The sequence below is a fragment of the Heteronotia binoei genome, chromosome 5, assembly GCF_032191835.1.
Source record: "Heteronotia binoei isolate CCM8104 ecotype False Entrance Well chromosome 5, APGP_CSIRO_Hbin_v1, whole genome shotgun sequence".
NCBI lineage: Eukaryota > Metazoa > Chordata > Lepidosauria > Squamata > Gekkonidae > Heteronotia > Heteronotia binoei.
In genome coordinates this window covers 19202900-19224680 of record NC_083227.1, presented here as the reverse complement: position 1 = coordinate 19224680, position 21781 = coordinate 19202900, and the positions used below count along the sequence as shown (strand labels likewise).

General features: G+C 52.0%; 1 protein-coding gene across 1 annotated transcript in view; it reads right to left on the bottom strand.

Moving 5' to 3' along the window:
* The window catches only part of LOC132571792 (tripartite motif-containing protein 10-like), a 49762-nt gene that overhangs the window by 6378 nt on the left and 21603 nt on the right, over window positions 1-21781 (bottom strand). The window contains exon 5 of the mRNA XM_060238586.1: window positions 2065-2183. Coding sequence (XP_060094569.1) covers window positions 2065-2183 — 119 coding nt within the window. The remainder of the gene's footprint in view (window positions 1-2064; window positions 2184-21781) is intronic.

Below are 21781 nucleotides of genomic sequence, written 5' to 3'. Positions count from 1 at the left end.
ACAAACCCCTCTTGGGCCTCTTTGCATCAGACCGGCAGACCCCTCAGGTGTTGTCCCCACGGGTCCTCCGTTGGTCCATTTTTCTAGCCGGCTACACTTACACCCTAGTGCATCGCCCGGGCAAGGCAATGGGCCATGCTGACGCCCTGAGCCGCTTGCCCTTGCCTGACGAGGATCTCGATCCAGCCCCGGCTCATCAGATCCTACTAATGGACATGCTTCCGGACAGGCCATTGCTCGCCTGCGACGTTGCTGCCCGCTCCACTCGTGATCCAGTCCTCTCCTGTGTCTTGGACTGGGTGGGGAGGGGGTGGCCCAAGGGCTTGACTGGGCCGGAATTTACTCTGTTTGCAGCCCGGAAAGACGAACTATCCACCCACAAAGGCTGCCTACTATGGGGCAACAGTCGTCATCCCCAAACCCTTGCAAGACCAAGTGCTTAGAGCCCTGCACGAGGCACACCCGGGCATAGTCCGCATGAAGGCTCTCGCACGGAGCTATGTCTGGTGGCCCGGCCTCGATGCAGAAATTGAGGCTTGGGTTAAAAGGTGCCCGACATGCCAGGTGTCAAGGCCTGACCCCCCACGTGGCCCAGTGCAACCATGGGAATCCACCAAAACCCCCTGGTCAAGACTGCATATGGACTTTGCTGGCCCCTTCCATGGGCGGACTCTACTCATACTAGTGGATTCATACTCCAAGTGGTTGGAGGGGATCCAGGTGCCCTCGCCATCATCGCAGGCGACCATCACGGCTCTGAGGGCCATCTTTGCAACCCACGGGTTGCCGGAGACCATCGTCACCGACAACGGCACAGCATTCACATCCGCAGTGTTCCAGGACTTCTTAGCCAGGAACCTCATCAGGCACATTCGCTCTGCCCCGTTTCATCCAGCCACCAACGGCCAGGCAGAGCGGATGGTGCGCACGGCAAAGGAGGCCTTGAACCGTCTGGGCCCCTCAGACTGGCCAAAAGACTTGGCGTGTTTCCTAATGGCCTACCGGACCACACCCACCGCCTCCACAGGTCGCAGTCCAGCCGAACTCCTCATGGGCCGCCGCATCACCACCCTGCTGGACAAGCTGCACCCTGACCGAGCCCCAGACAGGCGACCGGCGCCGGAACACCTTAAAGCCCCCAGAGGGTTCTACCCAGGTGAGACAGTGTGGGCACGGAACTATGCCACCACTGGCCCCGCCTGGCTCCCTGGAAAGGTGGACCACGTCACCGGACCGGTCTATGCAGTGACCTTGGAGGGTGGACATCTCCTGAGGCGACACATCGACCAACTCCGTGGTCGCCTGCCTGCCGGGGAGCCAAGGTCAGAGGCTCCAGATCCGGACAACGTAAGTCCCCGTGAGCCTGACACAGAACAGGGTTCCGTGGAGCCCGCTTCGGACCAGCAGGAGGAGACCCCCGACCGCGCAGCTGAACCCAGGTCTCCCGGGGCCGCCGTCCCAGATGTCTCCAGCTCTTCCGCCGCGGAACCACCAACCGAGTCGGAATGCCCAGTCCCCTCGGAGCTCCGACGCTCGACACGAGACCACCGCCCTCCGGCATATCTCCAGGACTATGTCACCGGATAGCTGGAACTATGGGGGGAGGGGTGTTGTGTCCTAGGCTCAAATGGGAGAACTGTTACTTTTGGAGGGAACTGTTACTTTTGGAGGGAAGCTGAACAAGCCAAAGCTTGTACTCCACACCAGGGTTCCAGAGAAGGCCTAAGCGTGCCCAATCAGGGGAAGGATTGAAACATAAGTAGCCAATCAACATCTAGGCTCATACTGTACCCTGATAGGCCCTTAGGCCCCTGTAAATAGCCAATCCATGTACATAGTTAAGGACCAATCAGAAGGGGGCAAGAATTGTATAAAGGAGCGGGAGGTTTGAATAGAGCTCAGTCTGTGTTTGTGTTCCTGAAGTAAAGCTTGCTGAAATCACTCTCCGACTCTGGTCTCTTACTGTGCCAACCCCAGTACTTTACAGCCAGCCTGGAACATACTAAAACACATCTGGCCCACTCTAATGTCCAGTCTGAAACTCCGGCAGTGTTTCTTCATTACCTTTGAATTGCTTCTCGATGGCCTCCAAAAGGAGATTTAAATCTGAGAAGTCCCAGATGTGCCACTTCAGAGCAAGAGGAAAAGCCACTGGATTCTCAAACGACTCCTTGTCTTCATACCTGGAGAAAATCCCATTAGGGTACCATCCATCCCATTCAGAATCTCCCTCCCTCCCCTCCGCCCCAAGTGGGCCAGAGAAGCAGAGGAAGGAACTGGCAGAAAGCCAAGAGAAACAGGCTGATGCTGAAAGCACTGAAAGGTGGGCGGGCTCTTGAAGAGGAATGCACAGCTCCTGCTTTCTTAAGAACTGGCTACACTAACCCTATTGGTTACTGTGACCAGAACTACTCAGTACTCATTACATTTATTATAATAAAGACAGGTAAATAAAGATTACATATCACAGACAGACACACAAAAGGGTAAAGTCCTTTCTCTGAAAAAATTCCTAAATGATGGTCCAGATTCCAGTGTGGACTTCAATACCATGAAGTAAGTTGCAATTTCTTGAATCTCATGAAAGGTATCATCAGGATGCTCTGTATTCTCACTGCTGGGGGGGGGCAACAGTGGGAGGGCTTCTAGTGTCCTGGCCCCACTGGTGGACCTCTTGATGGTACTTGGGGTTTTTGGCTACTGAATGACACAGAGTGTTGGACTGGATGGGCAACTGCCTGATCCAACATGGCTTCTCTTATGTTCTTATATTCTTCACAAGCTGCCCAGTTCAATCCCAGGATTAAGAAGGTTAATGTTAAAGATCCACTTACCTCTGCAATGTGCTTCTGACATCCTAAAGAAAGAAGGCAGAGGGTGAGAAGAAGAGAGAGACCTTCAGAGTAGGGTGTGTTGTGTTCCCCTTGTGGACTTTCCCCCTTTTCCCTGCAGCCTCGCAACATGGTTCAGCAATGAAAGGGAAGAGAGGAGAGAGGGTCTGTCTGGGCATAAGTGCCATCACATCTGCACAGACATGCTAGACAGACAGCAGCAAGCACAGCAGTGCCCAGAACAGCTGTGGGGATGCTGTTCCTGTAACCATATGCCGTTGCCACTGTGTGTCGGTGTGCATTTTATATATAAGTGACATTCCCCACACCACACCACCCCTAGACAGCCTCCTTTTAAAATGGGTTGTGTAGTGTATCAGTAAATGACATGCGACCAGGCGCAGGGGCAACTGGGCGGTCCCAGGAGCCCCAGCGCAGGGCGCGAGTTCCCCCGCCAATCAACAGCTGTGGCGGGAAGTTCAACTGGTCAGGATTGGCCTGACCAGCCAGTAGGCTGTACCGGGAGTTGTATATAAGCGGGACCCGGCCCGCGTGTTGCCTCTCTTGCAACGTGCTCCCAATAAACCATGTTGCCCTACTCTCGTCTCCGCTTCGAGTACGTTACACTGGCGACGAGGATGGGATCCTAGCCGCAGCGGCTACGACGGAGATCTGGGCAACAAGCGACTGTCGCCGCCATCATGGCCAACCAAAGCGGAATCACCGGCTACCTCGAGCCCTTCGACCCAACCAATCCAGAGGGATGGGAGTCCTACGCGGAGCGGGTCGAGTTCTACCTCCGGGCCAACAAGATCACTGACGCCGGAGCGAAGAGGGACGTTCTCATGAGCGTCTGCGGGCCTGCCACGTTCGAGATCGCCAAGGGTCTCTCGGCACCCGCCCGTCTGGCAGAGAAATCCTACGACGAGATCATCCGACTCCTCACGGGACACTTCTCACCACAGCCTTCGCGGGTGGCTCGCAGGTTCCTGTTCCACAAACGGGACCAGATCGCGGGCGAGTCCGCCGCAGACTACCTGGCGGCCCTCCGTAAACTCGCCGGGAACTGCAACCTCCCCCAACTGGAGGAAGCCCTGGTGGACAGATTCACGTGGGGCCTCCGCGACGAGAGGCTCCAGCAGAAGCTCTTCGCCAAAGAAGAGCTTACTCTCCAGGCCGCCTTCAGCGAAGCGGTGGCATGGGAACGAACCGCACGAACGTTTCCCCGGGCCAAGATGGAAGCTGCCCACCACGGAGAGCTGGACCAAGACGGCCCCGAGGAGGAGGAAGCCCATCAGCTACGCCGCCCAGCCGGGCCACCCAACAGAGCGACCCAACGCCCCCGAGCGACCGACCGACCACCAGCGTCGGAGAGAGCCCCGGCCACCAAGTGCGCCAGCTGCGGCGGCCCCCACGAGCGGAGAGACTGCCAATACCGGACCTGGGACTGCAGGAGCTGCGGAAAGACCGGCCACATTGCCAGGGCTTGCCGAGCCAAGCCCAACCGCAGGAAGCCGACCACGTACCACGAGTCCGCGGAGTCCCACGCGGTAGACTCCACGTCCCTACAGGTACTGAACTTGCCCCACGATTCCCCCGATAAAATCAAAGTGGCGGTCCTTATAGAGGGGAACCCCTGCCAAATGGAGGTGGACTCAGGGTCCTCCATTTCCCTTATTGCGGAAGAAACCCTAAGAGAACTGTGTCCCCGCCAGCGGCTGCAACTTCGGCCGGCAGACTTCATACTCCGGGACTTCCAGAAGAACCCGGTGCAAATTGCGGGGTGGGCGCGGGTACAAGTCGAGCGGGGGTCCTTCCACGGCCCGCTGGACATCCTGGTGGTTAAGCGCCAGCTGGCCACCCTGCTAGGTCTGGCCTGGTTCAAACCCTTGGGAATCCGCGTGGAGGGGGTGGGCCAGACCATAACGCCCCGGGGGTTCGGGGAGATTTGCAAGGAATTCCCCGAGGTATTCGATGGGTCACTAGGGAGCTACCGGGGGCCGCCCATTTCCCTGCCCCTAGACCCCACGGTCAGACCGATTCGGCTCAAGGCCAGAAGGGTTCCGTTCGCCTTGAAACCTAAGATTGAGGCAGAATTAGACCGCCTCACGGCACAAGGTGTCCTGGAGCCCGTGGACTACGCCCCCTGGGAGACCCCCATCGTAACCCCACTCAAGCCAAACGGGGAGGTGCGGATCTGTGCAGACTACAAATGCACGATAAACCGGGCACTGCAGGATAACCCCTACCCAGTGCCGGTGGTGAGCCACGTCCTGGCTGCCCTCGCGGGGTCTAAAATCTTCGGGAAGCTGGATTTGGCCCAGGCCTACCAACAGCTCCCGGTGGACAATAAGACGGCCGAGGCCCAGACGATTGTAACACATAGGGGGGCTTTCCGGGTGAAGAGGCTACAGTTCGGGGTAAGCGTCGCTCCGGGGATCTTCCAGAGTATAATGGACGCCCTCCTTAAAGGGATCCCCGGAGTCCAGCCGTTCTTCGATGACGTTTTAGTCGCCGCCCCGGACCCCGAAGAATTCGGCAACCGCCTTAGAGAGGTGCTCCGCCGGTTCCAGGCTGCGGGGCTCAAGGTCAAGAGGGAGAAATGCCTGCTGGGGGTTCCGCGGGTGGAGTTCCTGGGGTTCGCCGTGGACGCAGCGGGAATCCACCCCACGGAAGAAAAGACACGGGCCATCGTGCAAGCTCCGGCCCCCACCTGCAAAGCGGAGCTCCAAAGCTTCTTGGGGGTCCTTAACTTTTACCACTCATTCCTCCCCCACAAGGCAGCCCTAGCAGAGCCCCTTCACCGCCTCCTGGATAAAAAAACCCCTTGGGTTTGGGGCAAACGCCAAGCCGCCGCGTTTCAGGCGGTCAAGGACGTTCTGGTGTCCAATGCGGTGCTCCACCATTTTGACGAGGGCCTCCCCGTCATCTTGGCTTGCGATGCATCGCCGTATGGGGTGGGAGCAGTCCTGGGGCACCAACTCCCGGACGGGAGGGAGGTGCCGGTAGCATACTACTCCCGCACACTGACACCAGCAGAGCGCAATTACGCGCAGATAGATAAGGAGGCTCTGGCGATCGTGGCGGGGGTCCGCAAGTTCCACGAGTATCTGTACGGGCGGAGGTTCACCATAGCCACGGACCACAAGCCCCTCTTAGGTCTGCTGGCCCCAGATCGACAAACCCCCCAAATTCTGTCACAGCGTGTGTTGAGGTGGAATCAATTCCTCAACTCCTACACTTACACACTGATACACCGGGCCGGCAAGGCTATGGGTCACGCGGACGCGCTCAGCCGCTTGCCGCTTCCGGAAATGGGCCCAGACCCCGCCCCCGCACACCAGGTAATGCTGATGGAAAGCCTCCCAGAGCCGCCCCTACACGCAGCGGAGGTCGCCAAGGCCACCCAGAAACACAAGACACTGGCACGGGTGCTCGACTGGGTGGTAAGGGGGTGGCCAGAGGGAAACATGGGGGAAGAATTCAAACCCTATAAAGTCAGGAGGGAGGAACTAGCAGCCCACAAGGGGTGCTTACTATGGGGAAGTAGGGTAGTGATTCCGCCCCCACTGCAAAAGCGAGTTCTAGAATCCCTCCATGAGACCCACCCCGGCATAGTGCGAATGAAGGCCCTGGCTAGAAGCTACGTCTGGTGGCCGGGAATGGACGGGGAGATTGAGAGTTGGGTCCGCAGGTGCCAGGCGTGCCAGGAGTCGCGGCCCGAGCCTCCCAGCGCCCCAGCCACTAGGTGGGAGTCCACCAGGAAACCATGGTCGAGACTCCACATCGACTTCGCGGGGCCATTCCAGGGGCAGATCTTTATGATAATCGTGGACGCCTACACCAAATGGCTGGAGGTCATCCCCGTAGGGTCCACCTCGTCCGCCGCTGCAATCAAGGCGCTACGCAGGGTCCTATGCACACACGGTATCCCGGACACCGTAGTCTCCGATAACGGGACTGCGTTCACCTCAGCCGACTTCCAGGCATTCCTCCAGCGATACCTGATTAGGCACATAAGGTCGGCCCCCTTCCACCCAGCCACCAACGGTCAGGCAGAGCGGATGGTCCGCACCACCAAGGAAGCCCTGGGCCGAATAGTACAGGGAGACTGGGACCACCGGTTAGCGGCATTCCTATTCGACAATAGGATCACCCCCAACCCGGTCACAGGGGTCAGCCCGGCCGAGCTCCTCATGGGGCGAAAGCTCATAACCCGGCTGGACAGACTACACCCCGACCGGGCGTCAGACACCCGCAAGAGCCCCGAGGTCCGGGACGCAGTCCGGGGGTTCTTCGCGGGCGACCCAGTTTACGCCCGGAACTACGCAAGGGGCCCCACTTGGGTGGCGGGCCGAGTACTACGAGTCACGGGGTCCCGCCACAATGACATATCAACTGAGGGGGGCCAGGTACTAAGGCGGCACATAGACCAATTGCGGCGCCGCACGCTACCAGAGGAGCTGGCAGACACCGAAGAGGCAAGATCCGGAGGGGAGCCCAGCGGGGACCAGCCGGAGGACGCGGCCCCAACACCCCCAACGCCGGTCCAGGTAGCACCGGAACCGCCAGAGCCCGAGGGACCCGCAGAAGCAGTCCGGTCGCCACCGTCCGCACCAGCCGCACCTACCGCACCCACCGCGGTGGCCACGCCTCCCCCACAGGACCTCCCTAGGCGATCTACCAGGGAGCGCCGACCCCCCGCCTATCTTCAAGACTATGTTCCTTAACCAGGGGGGGAGGGGTGTAGTGTATCAGTAAATGACATGCGACCAGGCGCAGGGGCAACTGGGCGGTCCCAGGAGCCCCAGCGCAGGGCGCGAGTTCCCCCGCCAATCAACAGCTGTGGCGGGAAGTTCAACTGGTCAGGATTGGCCTGACCAGCCAGTAGGCTGTACCGGGAGTTGTATATAAGCGGGACCCGGCCCGCGTGTTGCCTCTCTTGCAACGTGCTCCCAATAAACCATGTTGCCCTACTCTCGTCTCCGCTTCGAGTACGTTACAGGTTGTGAAAAGTCTTGCATGTGACCCTCCTTCCTGGTTGGTGGTGTTGTGAAAGAGTTTCCCAGGAACCATGGGGTTCCTCAGACTGTTGGTTGAAACACAAACACACTTTGGCTTCCAGTGGCTGCAGTCTATCAGGGAGGGGCAGGGGGCTGTGGGGGAATGTATTTCCAGGGAGTGTTGTTTTGCAGGGCCCCTGGGATTGTCCAGTCTGCCCCTGGCTGGAGGTGGAAAGGGGCAGAGGGGAAAGTGGCCCCGGTGCAGAAGTGAAAACTTGCTAGCGACATAAACTGAGCTGGTTTGCTTTTGCTTTTCTGCTAAGCAGGGAGGATTTGGAGCCAGCCTTCTCCCCAAGGCGACTCTGCCTATTTCTGCCACACTCTCACCTGCAGGAGATCACTGGCCGGCTGCTGACATTTCTCCTCCATCTCCCAGATGAGGCTTTCCAGAGAAGAGAGCTCCTCAGAGATTCTGGCCAGATGCTGGTCCCTGTTTCTCGCCACCTCCTGCTCCACCTCTTCCATCTGGGCCAGCAAAAATTTCTCTTGTTCCTCCAGAAATGTGTGCAGTTTCCTAAACTTGGCTACTGTTGCTTTCTTCTCTTTTTCAGTTTGTTTCTGAGATGGAAAGAGAAGAAAAGCAGGCCACCGTCAGGAACACAGCTGGTCTCTGCAGTGGGAAGAGACGCTTGAGGACGCTCCTATCCCATCCTATCCCGGAGGGGTTCTTTCAGCCACAGAGGATTCAGTCTGCAGCAGAAAACCCAGAAAGTAGAAGGGGCTTTTTGAGTCCATTTGTTCCCCCACTAAAATACCCTCCATAGGCTGACTTCCCCAGTTCCCACTGGGGGATGAGACATGATGGTTGAGTAGAAACACCACAGGGAGCAAAAGTGCTCAGAAGCCCCCTCCCCTCGCTTGGTCTCCTAACCTTATCTGCAGCTTCCCTGGCTGCATTGTGGGCAAGAGAAATTTGTGGGGGATGGGGCGGGAATGTACATACTACTGAATATCCCAAGTATGCCCCCCTAGAATCAGCAGTGGCTGAACCCCACTTTCCGTTGGCCTTAATCCAGCCCTGCATTAGACCCTCCTGAGGTCTCAGTCTCCCTCCCCAAATCTCCAGAAGTTTCCCAACCTGGATCTGGCAAACCTACCCCCCCATCCCCCACTGGTGGCCAGGGGAGACCCGGCAACCGTCCTTCTAAACTGAAAGTGGGGGCAGCCTCGTGGGTTGATTTTTCTGCTATTTGGACTTACGAGCAGGTCTTGGCTTTCCTTCTCCACATCTCCTTGATACGCCACAATTCTCTCTCTCTCCTTCTTCAGAATCTCCAGACGGTTGCAGAACTGATCCTGGGGAGAGGGGGGATCACAGTTGAAATGTGTTCTTTTAAAGCTTTACTCCATGCTCTTCCCTCCTGGCCACCATGACACATTTATTTAAATCCATATATATAACCATGTTAAAAAAAAAATCAAATTCCAGTATGCTATTCCATCAGGAGAGCCTGTGTGCAGTAACACTTAAAGTGCTGGACTAAGATCTGGGAAATCCAGGTTTGAACCCCCAGTCCTGCCGTGGAAGCTTGCTGGGTGACCTTGGACCAGTCTCATGACTCTCAGCCTACCCCTGACCTGGTTAGTCCCAGGACAGCCTGATCAGCAGGGCCGACCTGGAGGCAGGCAGTGGCAGGCAAACCACCTCCCAACCTCTCTTGCCTTGAAAAGCTTACAGGGTGTCCACAAGCCAGCTGTGACCTGACAGCAAAACAGAATTCTGTCACGCCACTCATGTTCTGAGCAGGAACTTGGGTGGGCTTCTGTTCTCCATTTTGAAACCCAAGACCTGACAATCTCAAACATTCACAAGACATTTTTGAGAGCTAGGAGTCTGCCTTTGTACTAATTTTAACTAGCTAGCCAAAGCATCACACATCTTTAAACAAATGAAGGGCCCAATGTAATACCCTTTCTGATGTGACTCATCATACTGGATGTTAAGAAGCACACTATGCCCAAAGAAGGTGCCCCCGTCCTTCATAGTTTCCAAAGGACTACGTCAAACCAGATCATCTCTGCAGTAGAAACTGAAGGGAGGGGCCACAGTTTTGCAAACCTAGTAGAACCAAAGCGATGTACAGAGTACCCAGCAGTACTAGTGCAGTCAGAGTGCCCAGCAGAACCCAGTGCCGTTGTGGCAATGCCAGCCGATGTCAAGCACAGAATCGCAGTCCAAGAAGGGGGGATGGAACCTCAGCAGCACTAGTGCAAATGTGCCCAGCAAACCCAGTGCCATTCATAATATCAGCAAAAGTTTGCCACTATACTGCTTTTAAATACATTCTGTCGCCAAGCAGGATAGGGATGAAAAGGTCTTGAGGTCAAGAAGTGAAAATAAAAAGGGAGGGGAACATGGAAAAATTAGGTGAAGGGAGATGGAAAACATGAATGAGAAGTGTGTGGGAAAGTGGGGGGGAGTTGTTTATCTTACTGCATGTCATGGGCTCTGACAAGGGGACTGCCCAGGCAGAGCCGACAGGGTTAGCAGAGCCGACAGCTGACCCCTCTCACAACTTGACTGATTCCTGCCACTGCCCGCAGGGTTCTCAACACCTGGCTGTACAGCTGACGAGGACCAACAACAGGTAGACGCACATCCCAGTTCACCACCTTGCCTTGCTCGAGTATGGGAAAGGCTCCGTCAGGACTTAGCGATCTGAAGGAACGAGGCCAAACTGCGGGCAAGACGTTCACTCAGCCCAGAGTTTTAGCAAACGGCAGGCTGGGCCCGTTGTCTGCTAACTGGAAACAGCAGCAGCGGGCTATCTAAGCTCCTGCTTCGAGTTGCATGCTCTGTGGAAGCAACAAGTCCATCCGGTGACTTGCGACTACTCCAGCTCCCGTTCCTTGGCTCTGTTCCTGCTCTGACTTCCCGGTTTCCTGACGCCTGGAATGTACGATCCTGCTTTCAGACTGCAATTCGGACTCAGCTACTGGTTCCTTCAACGCACCTCTGGCTCCGACTTGGACTAGACTTGGACTTCCCCCTTGCCTGCTCTCCAGCATGTGACACTGCAATACTGGAACTACTGCGTTACAAGATCTGGCTGAGCTGGGTGCAAGGAAAGGAAGAGATAAAAACTAGACTGTTGGAGAAAATGAGCTGCAGGCTGGCTACACATGGGCTTCCACAGAGACCAATGTATCAAGAGGCCTCTCCTGTAAATACAGTGCCCTCATATTCTCACACACATGATGCCAGACAGGCTGGCCATTTGTGGAAGGGAAAGTACTCTCTATATTAAGTTTCTTTCTCTTTTGACTGCAACCTGAATGTGGATCTACTTGAATAAATGTAAGTTTACTTTTTTGCCATATACTTCTTGGGAGATGTATCTACTGCACCCTGCATCCCGTTCTATGTCTGGGCAACCTCTGCTACATCAACCAAATATCCCCATAATGAGTACCCCTAATATCTAGCTGTTGCCTTTTCCCTCTCTCCACCCATTTTTATTCATCCTTTGACTATTGTTGCCTCTCTCTGCCTTTCCTCCTCTAAAACTTCATGTTGGGCCAAACAAATCTTTGAGTCTTCTTGTTGCTATATCCTGTTGCTCTGCAAAGACTGGCACAGAAGAGAGTACCCTACTTAGCAGAGTAAATAAATCTTTATAACTTGTAGTAATAAAACCATCTTGATTAATCAGAGAAACTGGGTTTGTCTTAATTTTGTTCTCAGTATGGCCCAAACACTCATCATAAAAAGGAGAAAACCCACAATTGGTTTCTTCAATCTCCTTACAGTTGGAAGCACCAGCCCTGGAGGGAGAGCTCCTCTTCTGCTATGCTGGGAGGAAAGTGCATCTTCTCCAGAGAATGATGGCATTCCACCAGCAAGGATCCAGATGAGTTCCTACCTTGTATTTTGGAGCAGCCACTTCCAGGGGAACTATTGTGTGTCCTTGGTGTTCTGGGAATCGCTCACAGACAGCACACACCAATTTTTCATCCTCTTTGCAGAAGAAGTGGAGTTTTTCCTGGTGTCTCAAGCAAACACCTTTTCTTGAACTTTGTGGCACCAGTTTAATTTTTTCAACTAGGTTTGCCAGCTGCCAGTTTCGGCGGAAAGCCCCTTTCTGGAACTTGAATTTGCAGACAGGACACTCCAAGTCTCCCAGAGTCTCCCATTTCTCACAGTAGTCGGTGATGCAGGCCTGGCAGAAGCTGTGCCCACAGTCCAGGACCACGGGGCCCGTCAGGCACTCCAGGCAGATGGGGCACTTGGCCTCCTGCTCTATCTCTATGGATGGTGGAGCTGAGGCCATGAGGGCTGGATTCTCAGTGGCTTGGGTGATAGGAAGGGCAGCAGCTTGTCAGATCTGTAAAAGGGCAGCATAAGAATAAGAACATAAGAGAAGCCATGTTGGATCAGGTCAATGGCCCCTGCAGTCCAGCACTCTGTGTCACACAGTGGCAAAAAAACCCAAACAAACCCAGGTGCCATCAGGAGGTCCATCGGTGGGGCCAGAACACTAGAAACCCTCCCAACTATTGTTCCCCCCAAGTACCAAGAATACAGAGCATCCCTGCCCCAGACAGAGAGTTCCAACAATACTTTGTGGCTAAAAGGCACTGATGGACCTCTGCTCCATATGTTTATCCAATCCCCTCTTGAAGCTGGCTCGAACTCAGGGCATGAGCAGAACTTAGAACTTCAGTAGTGCAGCTTTACCACTCTGCACCATGGGGCTGCTTTCCTGGTGGCATACACATCTTTAAACAAATGAAGGGTCCATGTAATATCCTTTCTGATGTGACTCAGACTTCATGGAACTTTGTTCCCCGGGAGAGCCACCTGGCCACGCTTTCAGCTCATTTTTGCTGGCAGGTAAAGAACTTCCTGTGCCAAAGAGGTTTCCTACAACCAGAAACTGCTGGCTGCCAGGAGCCTTTTCAGAAGAGGGTAGACGTTGCTGTGGATTTTAGCTATATCAAGATTTTAGTCTGTTTTTATTTATCACACAATGTTCTTTTAATTTAGCGACTTAAGGGTTTTTTTAAAAAAAAATTAACACCTAAACTGTTCATTAATGAAAAAAGAACATTCCTCTTACAATATATACAAAAACTTCCATGAAATCTAGCAGAAAACTCTCACAAAATCTATATCTCTACAAAAAATAAAATCTTAATGGCAGTCCAGCACTTCTTCCCTTGATTCCGTTGTAGGAAACAACCCATGCCAGCATCTTATTAAAGGAAACCACCATTGAATAAACCATTTCTGTGCCTCTGTCTTCTTTACATAGTCTTCTTAAAGCATTCCTGTCTTGGCTATTAGCATAATAAACCAAATTTTGCATAATAAGCTTTGGCAGATTGCTACTTCCAGTTTTTAGCAAGGAGCATTCTGGCTGCCAGTGTGGAGTAGTGGTTATAATTAGTAGACTGTAATCTGGAGTACCGGGTTTGAGTCTCCACTACTCCTCCACATGAAGCTTCCTGGGTGACCTTGGGCTAGTCACAGTTCTCTCAGCCCCTCCCATCTCACAATATGTGCCTGTTCTGGGGAAACTAAGGGAAAAGTGATTGTAAGCAGCTTTGAGGCTACTTAGGGTAAAGGAAAGTGGGGTATAAAAACAGACTCTTCTAGTTCACCTTTACAAGTAACTGCCACAGGGCATACAACTGGTTTTTAGGCAACACAGTGTGGCTAGTCTAACAAAACATTAGAAATGGCAATGGTTCTGGATCAACCGCTGCATACATTCCATTCTGAATATTTTCACAACACTTTCTAGCAATGTGACAGTCCCACCACATATAGGAAAGTGCCCGTTCTCATATCTCAGGCACATACCTGGGTTGACACAAGTTTTTGTTAATTCATTAGGATGCTATCCTGCAAGGGGGACCTGGGCTGCCTTGGAATGACAGCTCACCTCCAGCTACAGAGATCAGTTCCCCTGGAGAAAATGAGGTTCCTGTCCTCCCCAGGCTTGACCCCCAAATCTCTGGGAATTTCTTAACCTTGAGCTTGCATCCCCACCCCCACCCCTGCCAGTGACCTGGGAGAACCTGGCAATGCAATCTGAGGCACACTTTTGATGAAGCAGCAAGAGCATCTTATAGGACATTTATGGAAGCCTACGAGATGGTGGTGAAGGCTGCAAAGAAAGATTTCTCTGTGGCCTCCATTGCATCTGCAAGCTCTTGCCTGGCCCAATTGTTTAGGACTATTTGCTCATTATCTACGTAAATTGCCATGAGGCAAACAAAACAGTTGGGAATTGGCTATTGGCTGTGGGGCATTTGCAAGCTACTTTGCAGACAAAGTCACAGGGCTCCGCCAGGATCTCCCAACCACAATTTATATAGTAAAAGAACCTGAAGCCCCTTGCCTGTCTTCAGGTCCACTTTTGGACCTTTTCAGCCGACTCTCCCTGGAGGATGTCAGCAGGATCCTGGCAGCTGCAAGGCCTACTGTTTCTCTCCCTGACCTGTGCCCATCCTGGCTGGTCAAGGCCTGTGGGAATGGTGTTGCAGGCCCTACTGGAAGAGATTCTCAACTTGTTGCTTTTGTTGGGGAGCATTCCAGGGGGTTGAAAGAGGCTGTGGTACATCCACTAAAAAAAAATTACGGGACTCCATGGTCCTGGCCAACTACCACCTAGTTTCCTGAGCTAAGACAAAAATGTGTGAGCCAGAGGCTAAAAAACTGTGAGCTAGCTCACCCTAACTCAGCTTAGAGAGAACACTGGTCCCAATTCATATTAGGTTCCCATATGCTTGAGAAATGAGCTTCCTTGGAAACGATGAATGGAAGAGGTAGCTGGTGAATTGTCCTCTTGCTGTGCAACACTTGAGCTAGACCAGGGGTGGCCAAACTTGCTTAACGAAGGAGCCACATAGAATAAATGTCAGATGTTTGAGGACCGAAAGGCACAAACATCAGATATTTGAGAAGGAAGGAAGGAAGGAAGGAAGGAAAGCAAATAGACAGGGGGAGGGGGAAAGAAAGCAACTGTAACTTTAAATGCATTCTCCAAGCCAGCCAATGGGGTGGGGTGGGGGGGCTTCAAGACCCACACAATATGTGTGAAAGACCCACATGTGGCTCCCAAGCCACAGTTCGGCCACCTTTGCACTAGAACAAGTGGGTTCAGTGAATGAGACAGAGCTTTGGATATTACAATCTTCACGTCCCCTGTTCATAACCCCTCCTAGGCTGTACTCCCTCCTCTCACTGAATCCTCTCTTGACCTCCACTGCCAACTCCCCATCCTCTGACTTCCAGTTTGCCTTTTAGGCATCCTTCAACCCTCAAGGCACCATTTCTTAGCTGAATGTCCATCCCCAACTCAGAGACAAGATCAATGGCATTCACTGGTAGAGGGCTCCAAGCACAGCCCTTGTAAGTAGAAGCTGAATCTCCTCGTTCTCTCTCCACCCACCACCAGGATGGCTTCTCTTCCATTATGCAAGAATTACCTGCTGGTTGTCTCACCTCAGAATCACTGGATGGGCACAATGGTCTCCCCCTTGCTTGGGAGCTCTCTCAGGCTTCATATGTCCATGGAGAGTCAATAATCTGAGGTCCCCTTGGCAGCTGGCACCCTACACTCCCGTGGTGGTTGTTGCCGCCCTTCACTTCTCCAAGGGGCAAGAGCTAGAAAATGCACTTTGATTTCTAGCACCGCAATAAACACACCAGCAGTCAAACAAAGCAGAAATAATATTCTATTTCAGATACAGTATCTATTAGGACAAATTTATGATTCCAAAGTCCATTTGAATTCTGAAGTCCAAACCATGTTTGCATTTCATCTCCTTCTAACTTCACATTTTCTTCTTTTGAACATGTCGGGTATGTGCAGGCCGCCCAAACAGCCCTGATGTGCATTTAGATCTCAGCAGGTTTAAAAGAACCTTGGAAACTGCTTCTGTTTCTGATGGTGCACAAGTGTGCCTCTACATCTCAGCTGGAGGAAAGCTCATGGGCAGGGCAAGCAAGCAGATCCAGGCGGCTGTTCGCTGTGAGCAAGGAAGAGAAGCGAGCAGAGTCCCTCTGTTTGTTTTGCATTCGCTTCAGAAGTCACGTGTATAGTAAAATGGATAGTAAAGCATTCACTAGAACCTGATTATGGGATGGAGGAAAACTCCACCCCCTAGACCTCTCAGTCTGAAGAAGTTGGTTGAAATACAGCAACTCATGTGAGTGAATTGCCCCAGTGAGATCACAAAGGTTTTTGCTTGCAAACTGTATTTATTTTGGCTTCTTTGTGAGAGTGTGTGTGTTCATTCTCATTTAGTGGAAGCGCACCTGCTGGCATCGCCGGTGCTAGGCTGCTGGAGTGAGGCCAGCACCCCAGGCATTGTGCCCCCTGCTTCCCTCTTCTCCAACCTCATCCGCGGAGAGCACGAGTACAGCCGGCAGCAGCACAGCTTCTGCCCCTCAGAGCACCCGCCACCTGGCTGCTGTCACTCCATCTCCCATGCCTGTGCTTCTGGGATGCGGAGCGACAGCAGCTGGGCATTGGCACACACTCTGAGGCACAGGAGCCACACTGCGGCCGGCATCGCTTGCATATTTCCCTCACCGGGGTGGGGAGGGCTGAAACTGGTGCACACAGGCTGCGCTCCAGACAGCTGCCTAGGGCTGCATCATGGATGCACTGGCCCTGGCTGCTGGGGATATGCATATTTATATCCAAGGGAACTGCAGTGCTGTATTTTTATTCATTTGCGGGACTGGGAAAATCTCCTGGTCCTGCCCCCAAAGTCCCCAAATATTATCTGAGTTGGACCTGGCAACCCTGCCTCTCCTAAATTTTAACAATTGATAGGGCATCTATAGAGAAAGGACAGAGGATTTGCCTTTTACCAATTTTGTTTAGCTCTCTTCCTCAGTCTGGTGCTGTGCTAAAAGTATGTCATGCAACGTTTTCTTTTAAATAAATACTTTATAACTTTTGATGCTGCGAGTGGTTCCCTGTACCACATAGATCTCCACAGTCTCAGACACAGTATTTTAAATGGAGCACTGTGGAAAGCCAGGAAGCTGGCAGGTGGCTATTCCTCCAGGGGTGCACAAGACAGTGAATGGTCCCTGTGGTGACCAGGCAGCGGGAAACACAGAGGCAGGGCCTCGGAACTTGGAAGGGAAGCTGGGATGCTTCCAGTGAGGAATTTCTACAATGGTCAGGTAGTGTAGGAGAGTTACTGGGGGGTGGGGGGGGGAGGAACTGGAGAAAACAGCAGCTGTGCAGCTCCAAGTCTTCTTGGATGACTCCTCCCCCAGATCCATTCCAGTCTGGCTTCTGCCCTGGCCGTGGGGTAGAGACTGTACTGGTTGCCCTCACAAATGACCTCCAGAGACACTTGGATCGAGGCAGGTCAATGCTGTTGTTACTCTTTTTCACTTTTTAAATAATTTATTTCAATAAGAGAAAAAAACCATGAAACAGAACATCAATTCAAACAACACCCCACCCCCCCCCAGGAAATACACAACAAATGATTAACCAATGGATTACAAGCCTTAAGTTTTTGACAAGATAGGATAAAAACAGTAGAATACCTAAAATAAATCAATAAAAAACAAAGTTTAGATATTGCTTTGGAACCATACAATACTCCTTATTCGAGTGCTCAACATAGTTCTACATTGTGCAGGGGGTTGGACTAGATCCTGGAGGTCCCTTCCAACTCTATGATCAAAAAAGGAAAACCATTTTTCAACCAAATAATCTTTTACCTGTGGAACTTCCTGTTGTAAGATCCGATGAGCCAGTTTATCTATGATTAAGACATCCCATACCTTTAAAAACCCAGGGCTTTTTTTGTATCAGGAACTCCTTTGCATATTAGGCCGCACACCCCTGATGTAGCCAATCCTCCAAGAGCTTACAGGGCTCTTTTTAGAATACCATTCAACATGGTTGACTCTGACCAGTCAACCCACCACCTCACCAATGTAGGGATTTGGGGAACTGCTTTAATGAGGTTTTCCTGCTTTCTCCATGATCAGGGACAGAGGGTGGTGCTATGGGAGAGGATGTCCCCATGATACCTGCTTGAATGTGGAGTGCCACAGGGGGCAATCCTCTCTTCAGCGTTGCTTAACATCTATATGTGCTTCCTCACCCAGTTGAGCTGGGGCTTTGGGCTGGGTTGCCATCAGTACAGTGATGACACTCAGCTTTATATGTTCATAGAATCATAGAGTCGGAAAGGACCTCCAGGGTCATCTAGTGCAACCCCCTGCACAATGCAGGAAACTCACAAATACCGCACACCAGTGGCGTAGGGAGGGGGGGGCGGGTCGCCCCAGGCCTGGGGGGCCCCTTGGCAATGCCAAGGGGCCCCTCAGAAGCCGGCTGCCTGGCATCCCCAGGTCCCACCTGGAGGCTGGCATCCCTGACACACACACAGGGCTTCGGCGCCTGTCTGGCAACGCCACTAAGCCCATCCCTGATACCCAAGAAAAGTCTTCCCGGTCCCAAGTTTTGCTTTGGACGGAACTCGAGGGAGACGAAGCCCTTTCTGCAGCTCCAGCGGCCCCGAGGGATCCCCTGCAAGGGCTGGAGGCGCTAGCGGGGCTGCGAGAAACTCTCGACCGAGCCCGTCCAGGAGGAAGCACGGAGCGCAGCCACGACTTGCTAGAAAGAGCAGGGCCCCTCCACCCCGAAGCTGCAGCCGCTCGCCTCTCCTCGCCCTCTCGGGCCGGGGAACCTGCAAGGCGGCGGCGCCCTCCACCCGCAGCAGCCAGCAGCCGCCCATGGAGCTCCGCGCCGCCGGCTCGCCCCTCCCTCAGTCCCGCCCGCCCGCCTGCCGGGAGGAGAAGTGGACACGTCACTGCAGCCAGGCTGAGTCAGCCGCCCGCTGGAGGCTCCCCGCTAGTCCTGTCCCTAGAAGAAGATCCCATTTGCAGTATGTTGTTCTCTTACATAGTTGACATAACTAAAGAATTAATAACTTGTGTGTGACTCTTGAGAGTTTAAGAGTTCTATACTATTTCAGCCAGTGATTAAATGCCTAGAAAATCTGTTTTAAAAATAATTTCATTTGATCTTAAAGATGCAACTGAACTCATTTTTATTTGTGCAAGGTTTCCTTTAGTATAGATCTCTATATTACTACTTAATGTATTTCTTTATACATATAAAAGGAGGGATCCTAGAACTGGTGGGGGAATGGAAAATGCATTCCTCCACCAGCCCCATTTCTTCCCTGGGTCTAGTTCCATTTTTCCTCCATTTTCTGCTGGAGCCTGCTCTATTTCCTTTGTCTCTTCCAGGCACTCTTTTTGGTTGCTACAGCTACCCAATATGCAGACTCTGGGTTCTTACTCTCAACATGGGGGTATTTTTATCTCCAACTTGTTTTTTTAATCACATTTTTCTGCAAACCTGGAGAGCCCCTTTGGGTTTGCAGAACCCTAAATTGTAGCTTCATTTGGCTTCACTGCGTGGACTTTCTCCCTCCATAGCTTGTGTTTCTTAAATTGATTATGTTCTGTGCTGTTGCTAACATGGCAGCTGTGGCTTCTTTGCTTGTATCAGTACAGAGCCAGTTTGGTGTAGTGGTTAAGTGCGTGGACTCTTATCTGGGAGACTCAGGTTTGATTCCCCGCTCCTCCACTTGCAGCTGCTGGAATGGTGTTGGGTCAGCCATAGCTCTCCCAGCAGTTGTCCTTGAAAGGGCAGCTTCTGTGAGAGCTCTCTCAGCCCACCTACCTCACAAGGTGTTGTGTATGTGTGTGTGGGGGGAAGGTAAAGGAGATTGTGACTGCTCTGAGACTCTGAGTGAAGGGTGGGGTATAAATCCAATATCATCATCATCATCTCCTCCTCCACTAACATTTTTCCCATGAGGCCACTTGTCTATTTTATCCTTTGAAGCCAGGGACCTATTTTGCTTTTTCCTGAGTTATTTCTTTTGTAGGTAGATAGAACAGGATATGTTGCCTATAGGATCTTAATTGCCAAGGGGGCTTCACTGCACCTCCACGTGGCAACCCAAAAGACACACACAGGGATCTAATTGCAGGGGTGGCCCACGGCAGCTCTCCAGATGTTTTTTTGCCTACCACTCCCATGGCTGGCTGGAGCTGATGGGAGTGGTAGGCAAAAAAACATCTGGAGAGCTGCCGTGGGCCACCCCTGTAATAACGAAAAACATCCCATACCATAATACCAAGATTAACCAACACAATAATACCAACACACAGTGATATCAACACCCCTCCCTCGCAAGTGGTGGCCATCTTGCGGAAGTGACATCACCGGAAGTGACATCATATCCTTTTTCTGGCGGCGTGCACACACGTAGGGGGGCCCACATAAATCTTGAGCCCCGGGCCCCCAAAGCCCTAGCTACGCCCCTGCCGCGCACCCCTCCCCCCCTGCCTAAATTTACAGGACCAAGCCTTTGTTTAAAAACCTATACAGTAGGAGAGCCCATCACTTCCCGAAGAAGCCTGTTCCACTGAGGAACTGCTCTGTCAGGAAGTTCTTCCTAATATTGAGCCAGAAACTCTTTTAATTTCAACCCATTGGTTCTGGTCCTACCTTCCGGGGCCACGGAAAACAATCCCACACCATTCTCTATATGACAGCCCTTCAAGTACTTAAAGATGGTGATCATATCATCTCTCAGCCACCTCCTTTCCAGCCTAACATCCCCAGCTCCTTCAACCTTTTTTCATAGGACTTGGTCTCCAGACCCCTCACCATCTTCGTCGCCCTCCTCTGGACCCGTTCCAGCTTGTCTATATCCTTCTTAAAATGTGGTGCCCAAAAGTGAACACAATACTCCAGATGAGGTCTTACCAGAGCAGAGTAAAGCGATACCATCACATCACGTGATCTTGGCATTATACTTCTGTTGATACAGCCCAAAATTGTATTTGCCTTTTTAGCCACCCCATCACACTGTTGACTCATGTTCAGCATAGTATCCACTAAGACCCCTAGATCCTTTTCGCACATACTACTGCTAAGACAAGTTTCCCCCATCCTATAACCACGCATTGAATTTTTCATACCTAAATGCAGAACTTTACATTTATCCCTGTTAAAATTCATTTTATTGATTTTAGCCCAATTTTCCAGCCTGTCAAAGTCATCCTGTATCCTGCTTTTGTCTTCTTCTGTGTTTGCAACCCCTCCCAATTTAATATTATCTGCAAATTTAATAATTTGTGTGTTCCATCACAAGTGGAACACTAAGAAATTAAAGACTGTACCCACGTCTTCATTAAGTCCTATTTGAAGAGGTTATCATTCTTTGTGACTGTTGAGAGACTTTGTGGGAAAAATTTCAAGAATGTTCAGTGTCCCTTAGTTCTGTTTTTGCTTAACTTCACTAAAAATGCATATTTACATGCCTGGCGTGAAAGTTTTATTGCTTCCGGTGGTTATCTTACATTGCTTATTCTCCACAGTTGCTGTGCGGTTGTGGGGAACCCAGGCCCAACTCTTTCAAAAGCACACCTCAAGCTTAGCAACCCCACATCCTGTGCTCTTATATGCTGGACTGTGATTCTTTTAACCTGCTAAAAAACATTTCCATGGTTTTGCATGCTGATTCACGGCCCACTTTCTCTATATTTAGGACTCCTTGCCATTCCATCCCACTGTCTCATGAAGTGTGCACACAAAAGCTTCCATTCTGAATAAAACTTTGTTGGTTTTAAAGGTGCTACTGGACTCCTGCTTTGTTCTACTGCTTCAGACCAACACTGCTGCCCACCTGGATCCATAACAAACAATTGTCTTTGATGGGGGAACTCTCTAGTTCTTTTCATTGCGGAGTTATAAAGGGAGCTCTGTCAAGATGTGTAGCTGAGTTAGGCTGTCTGTTGACCTAGAATCTTGTAGCACCCTAAAGACTAATGAAATTTGTGGCAGGGTGTGAGCTTTTGTGAGTCACTTTTGA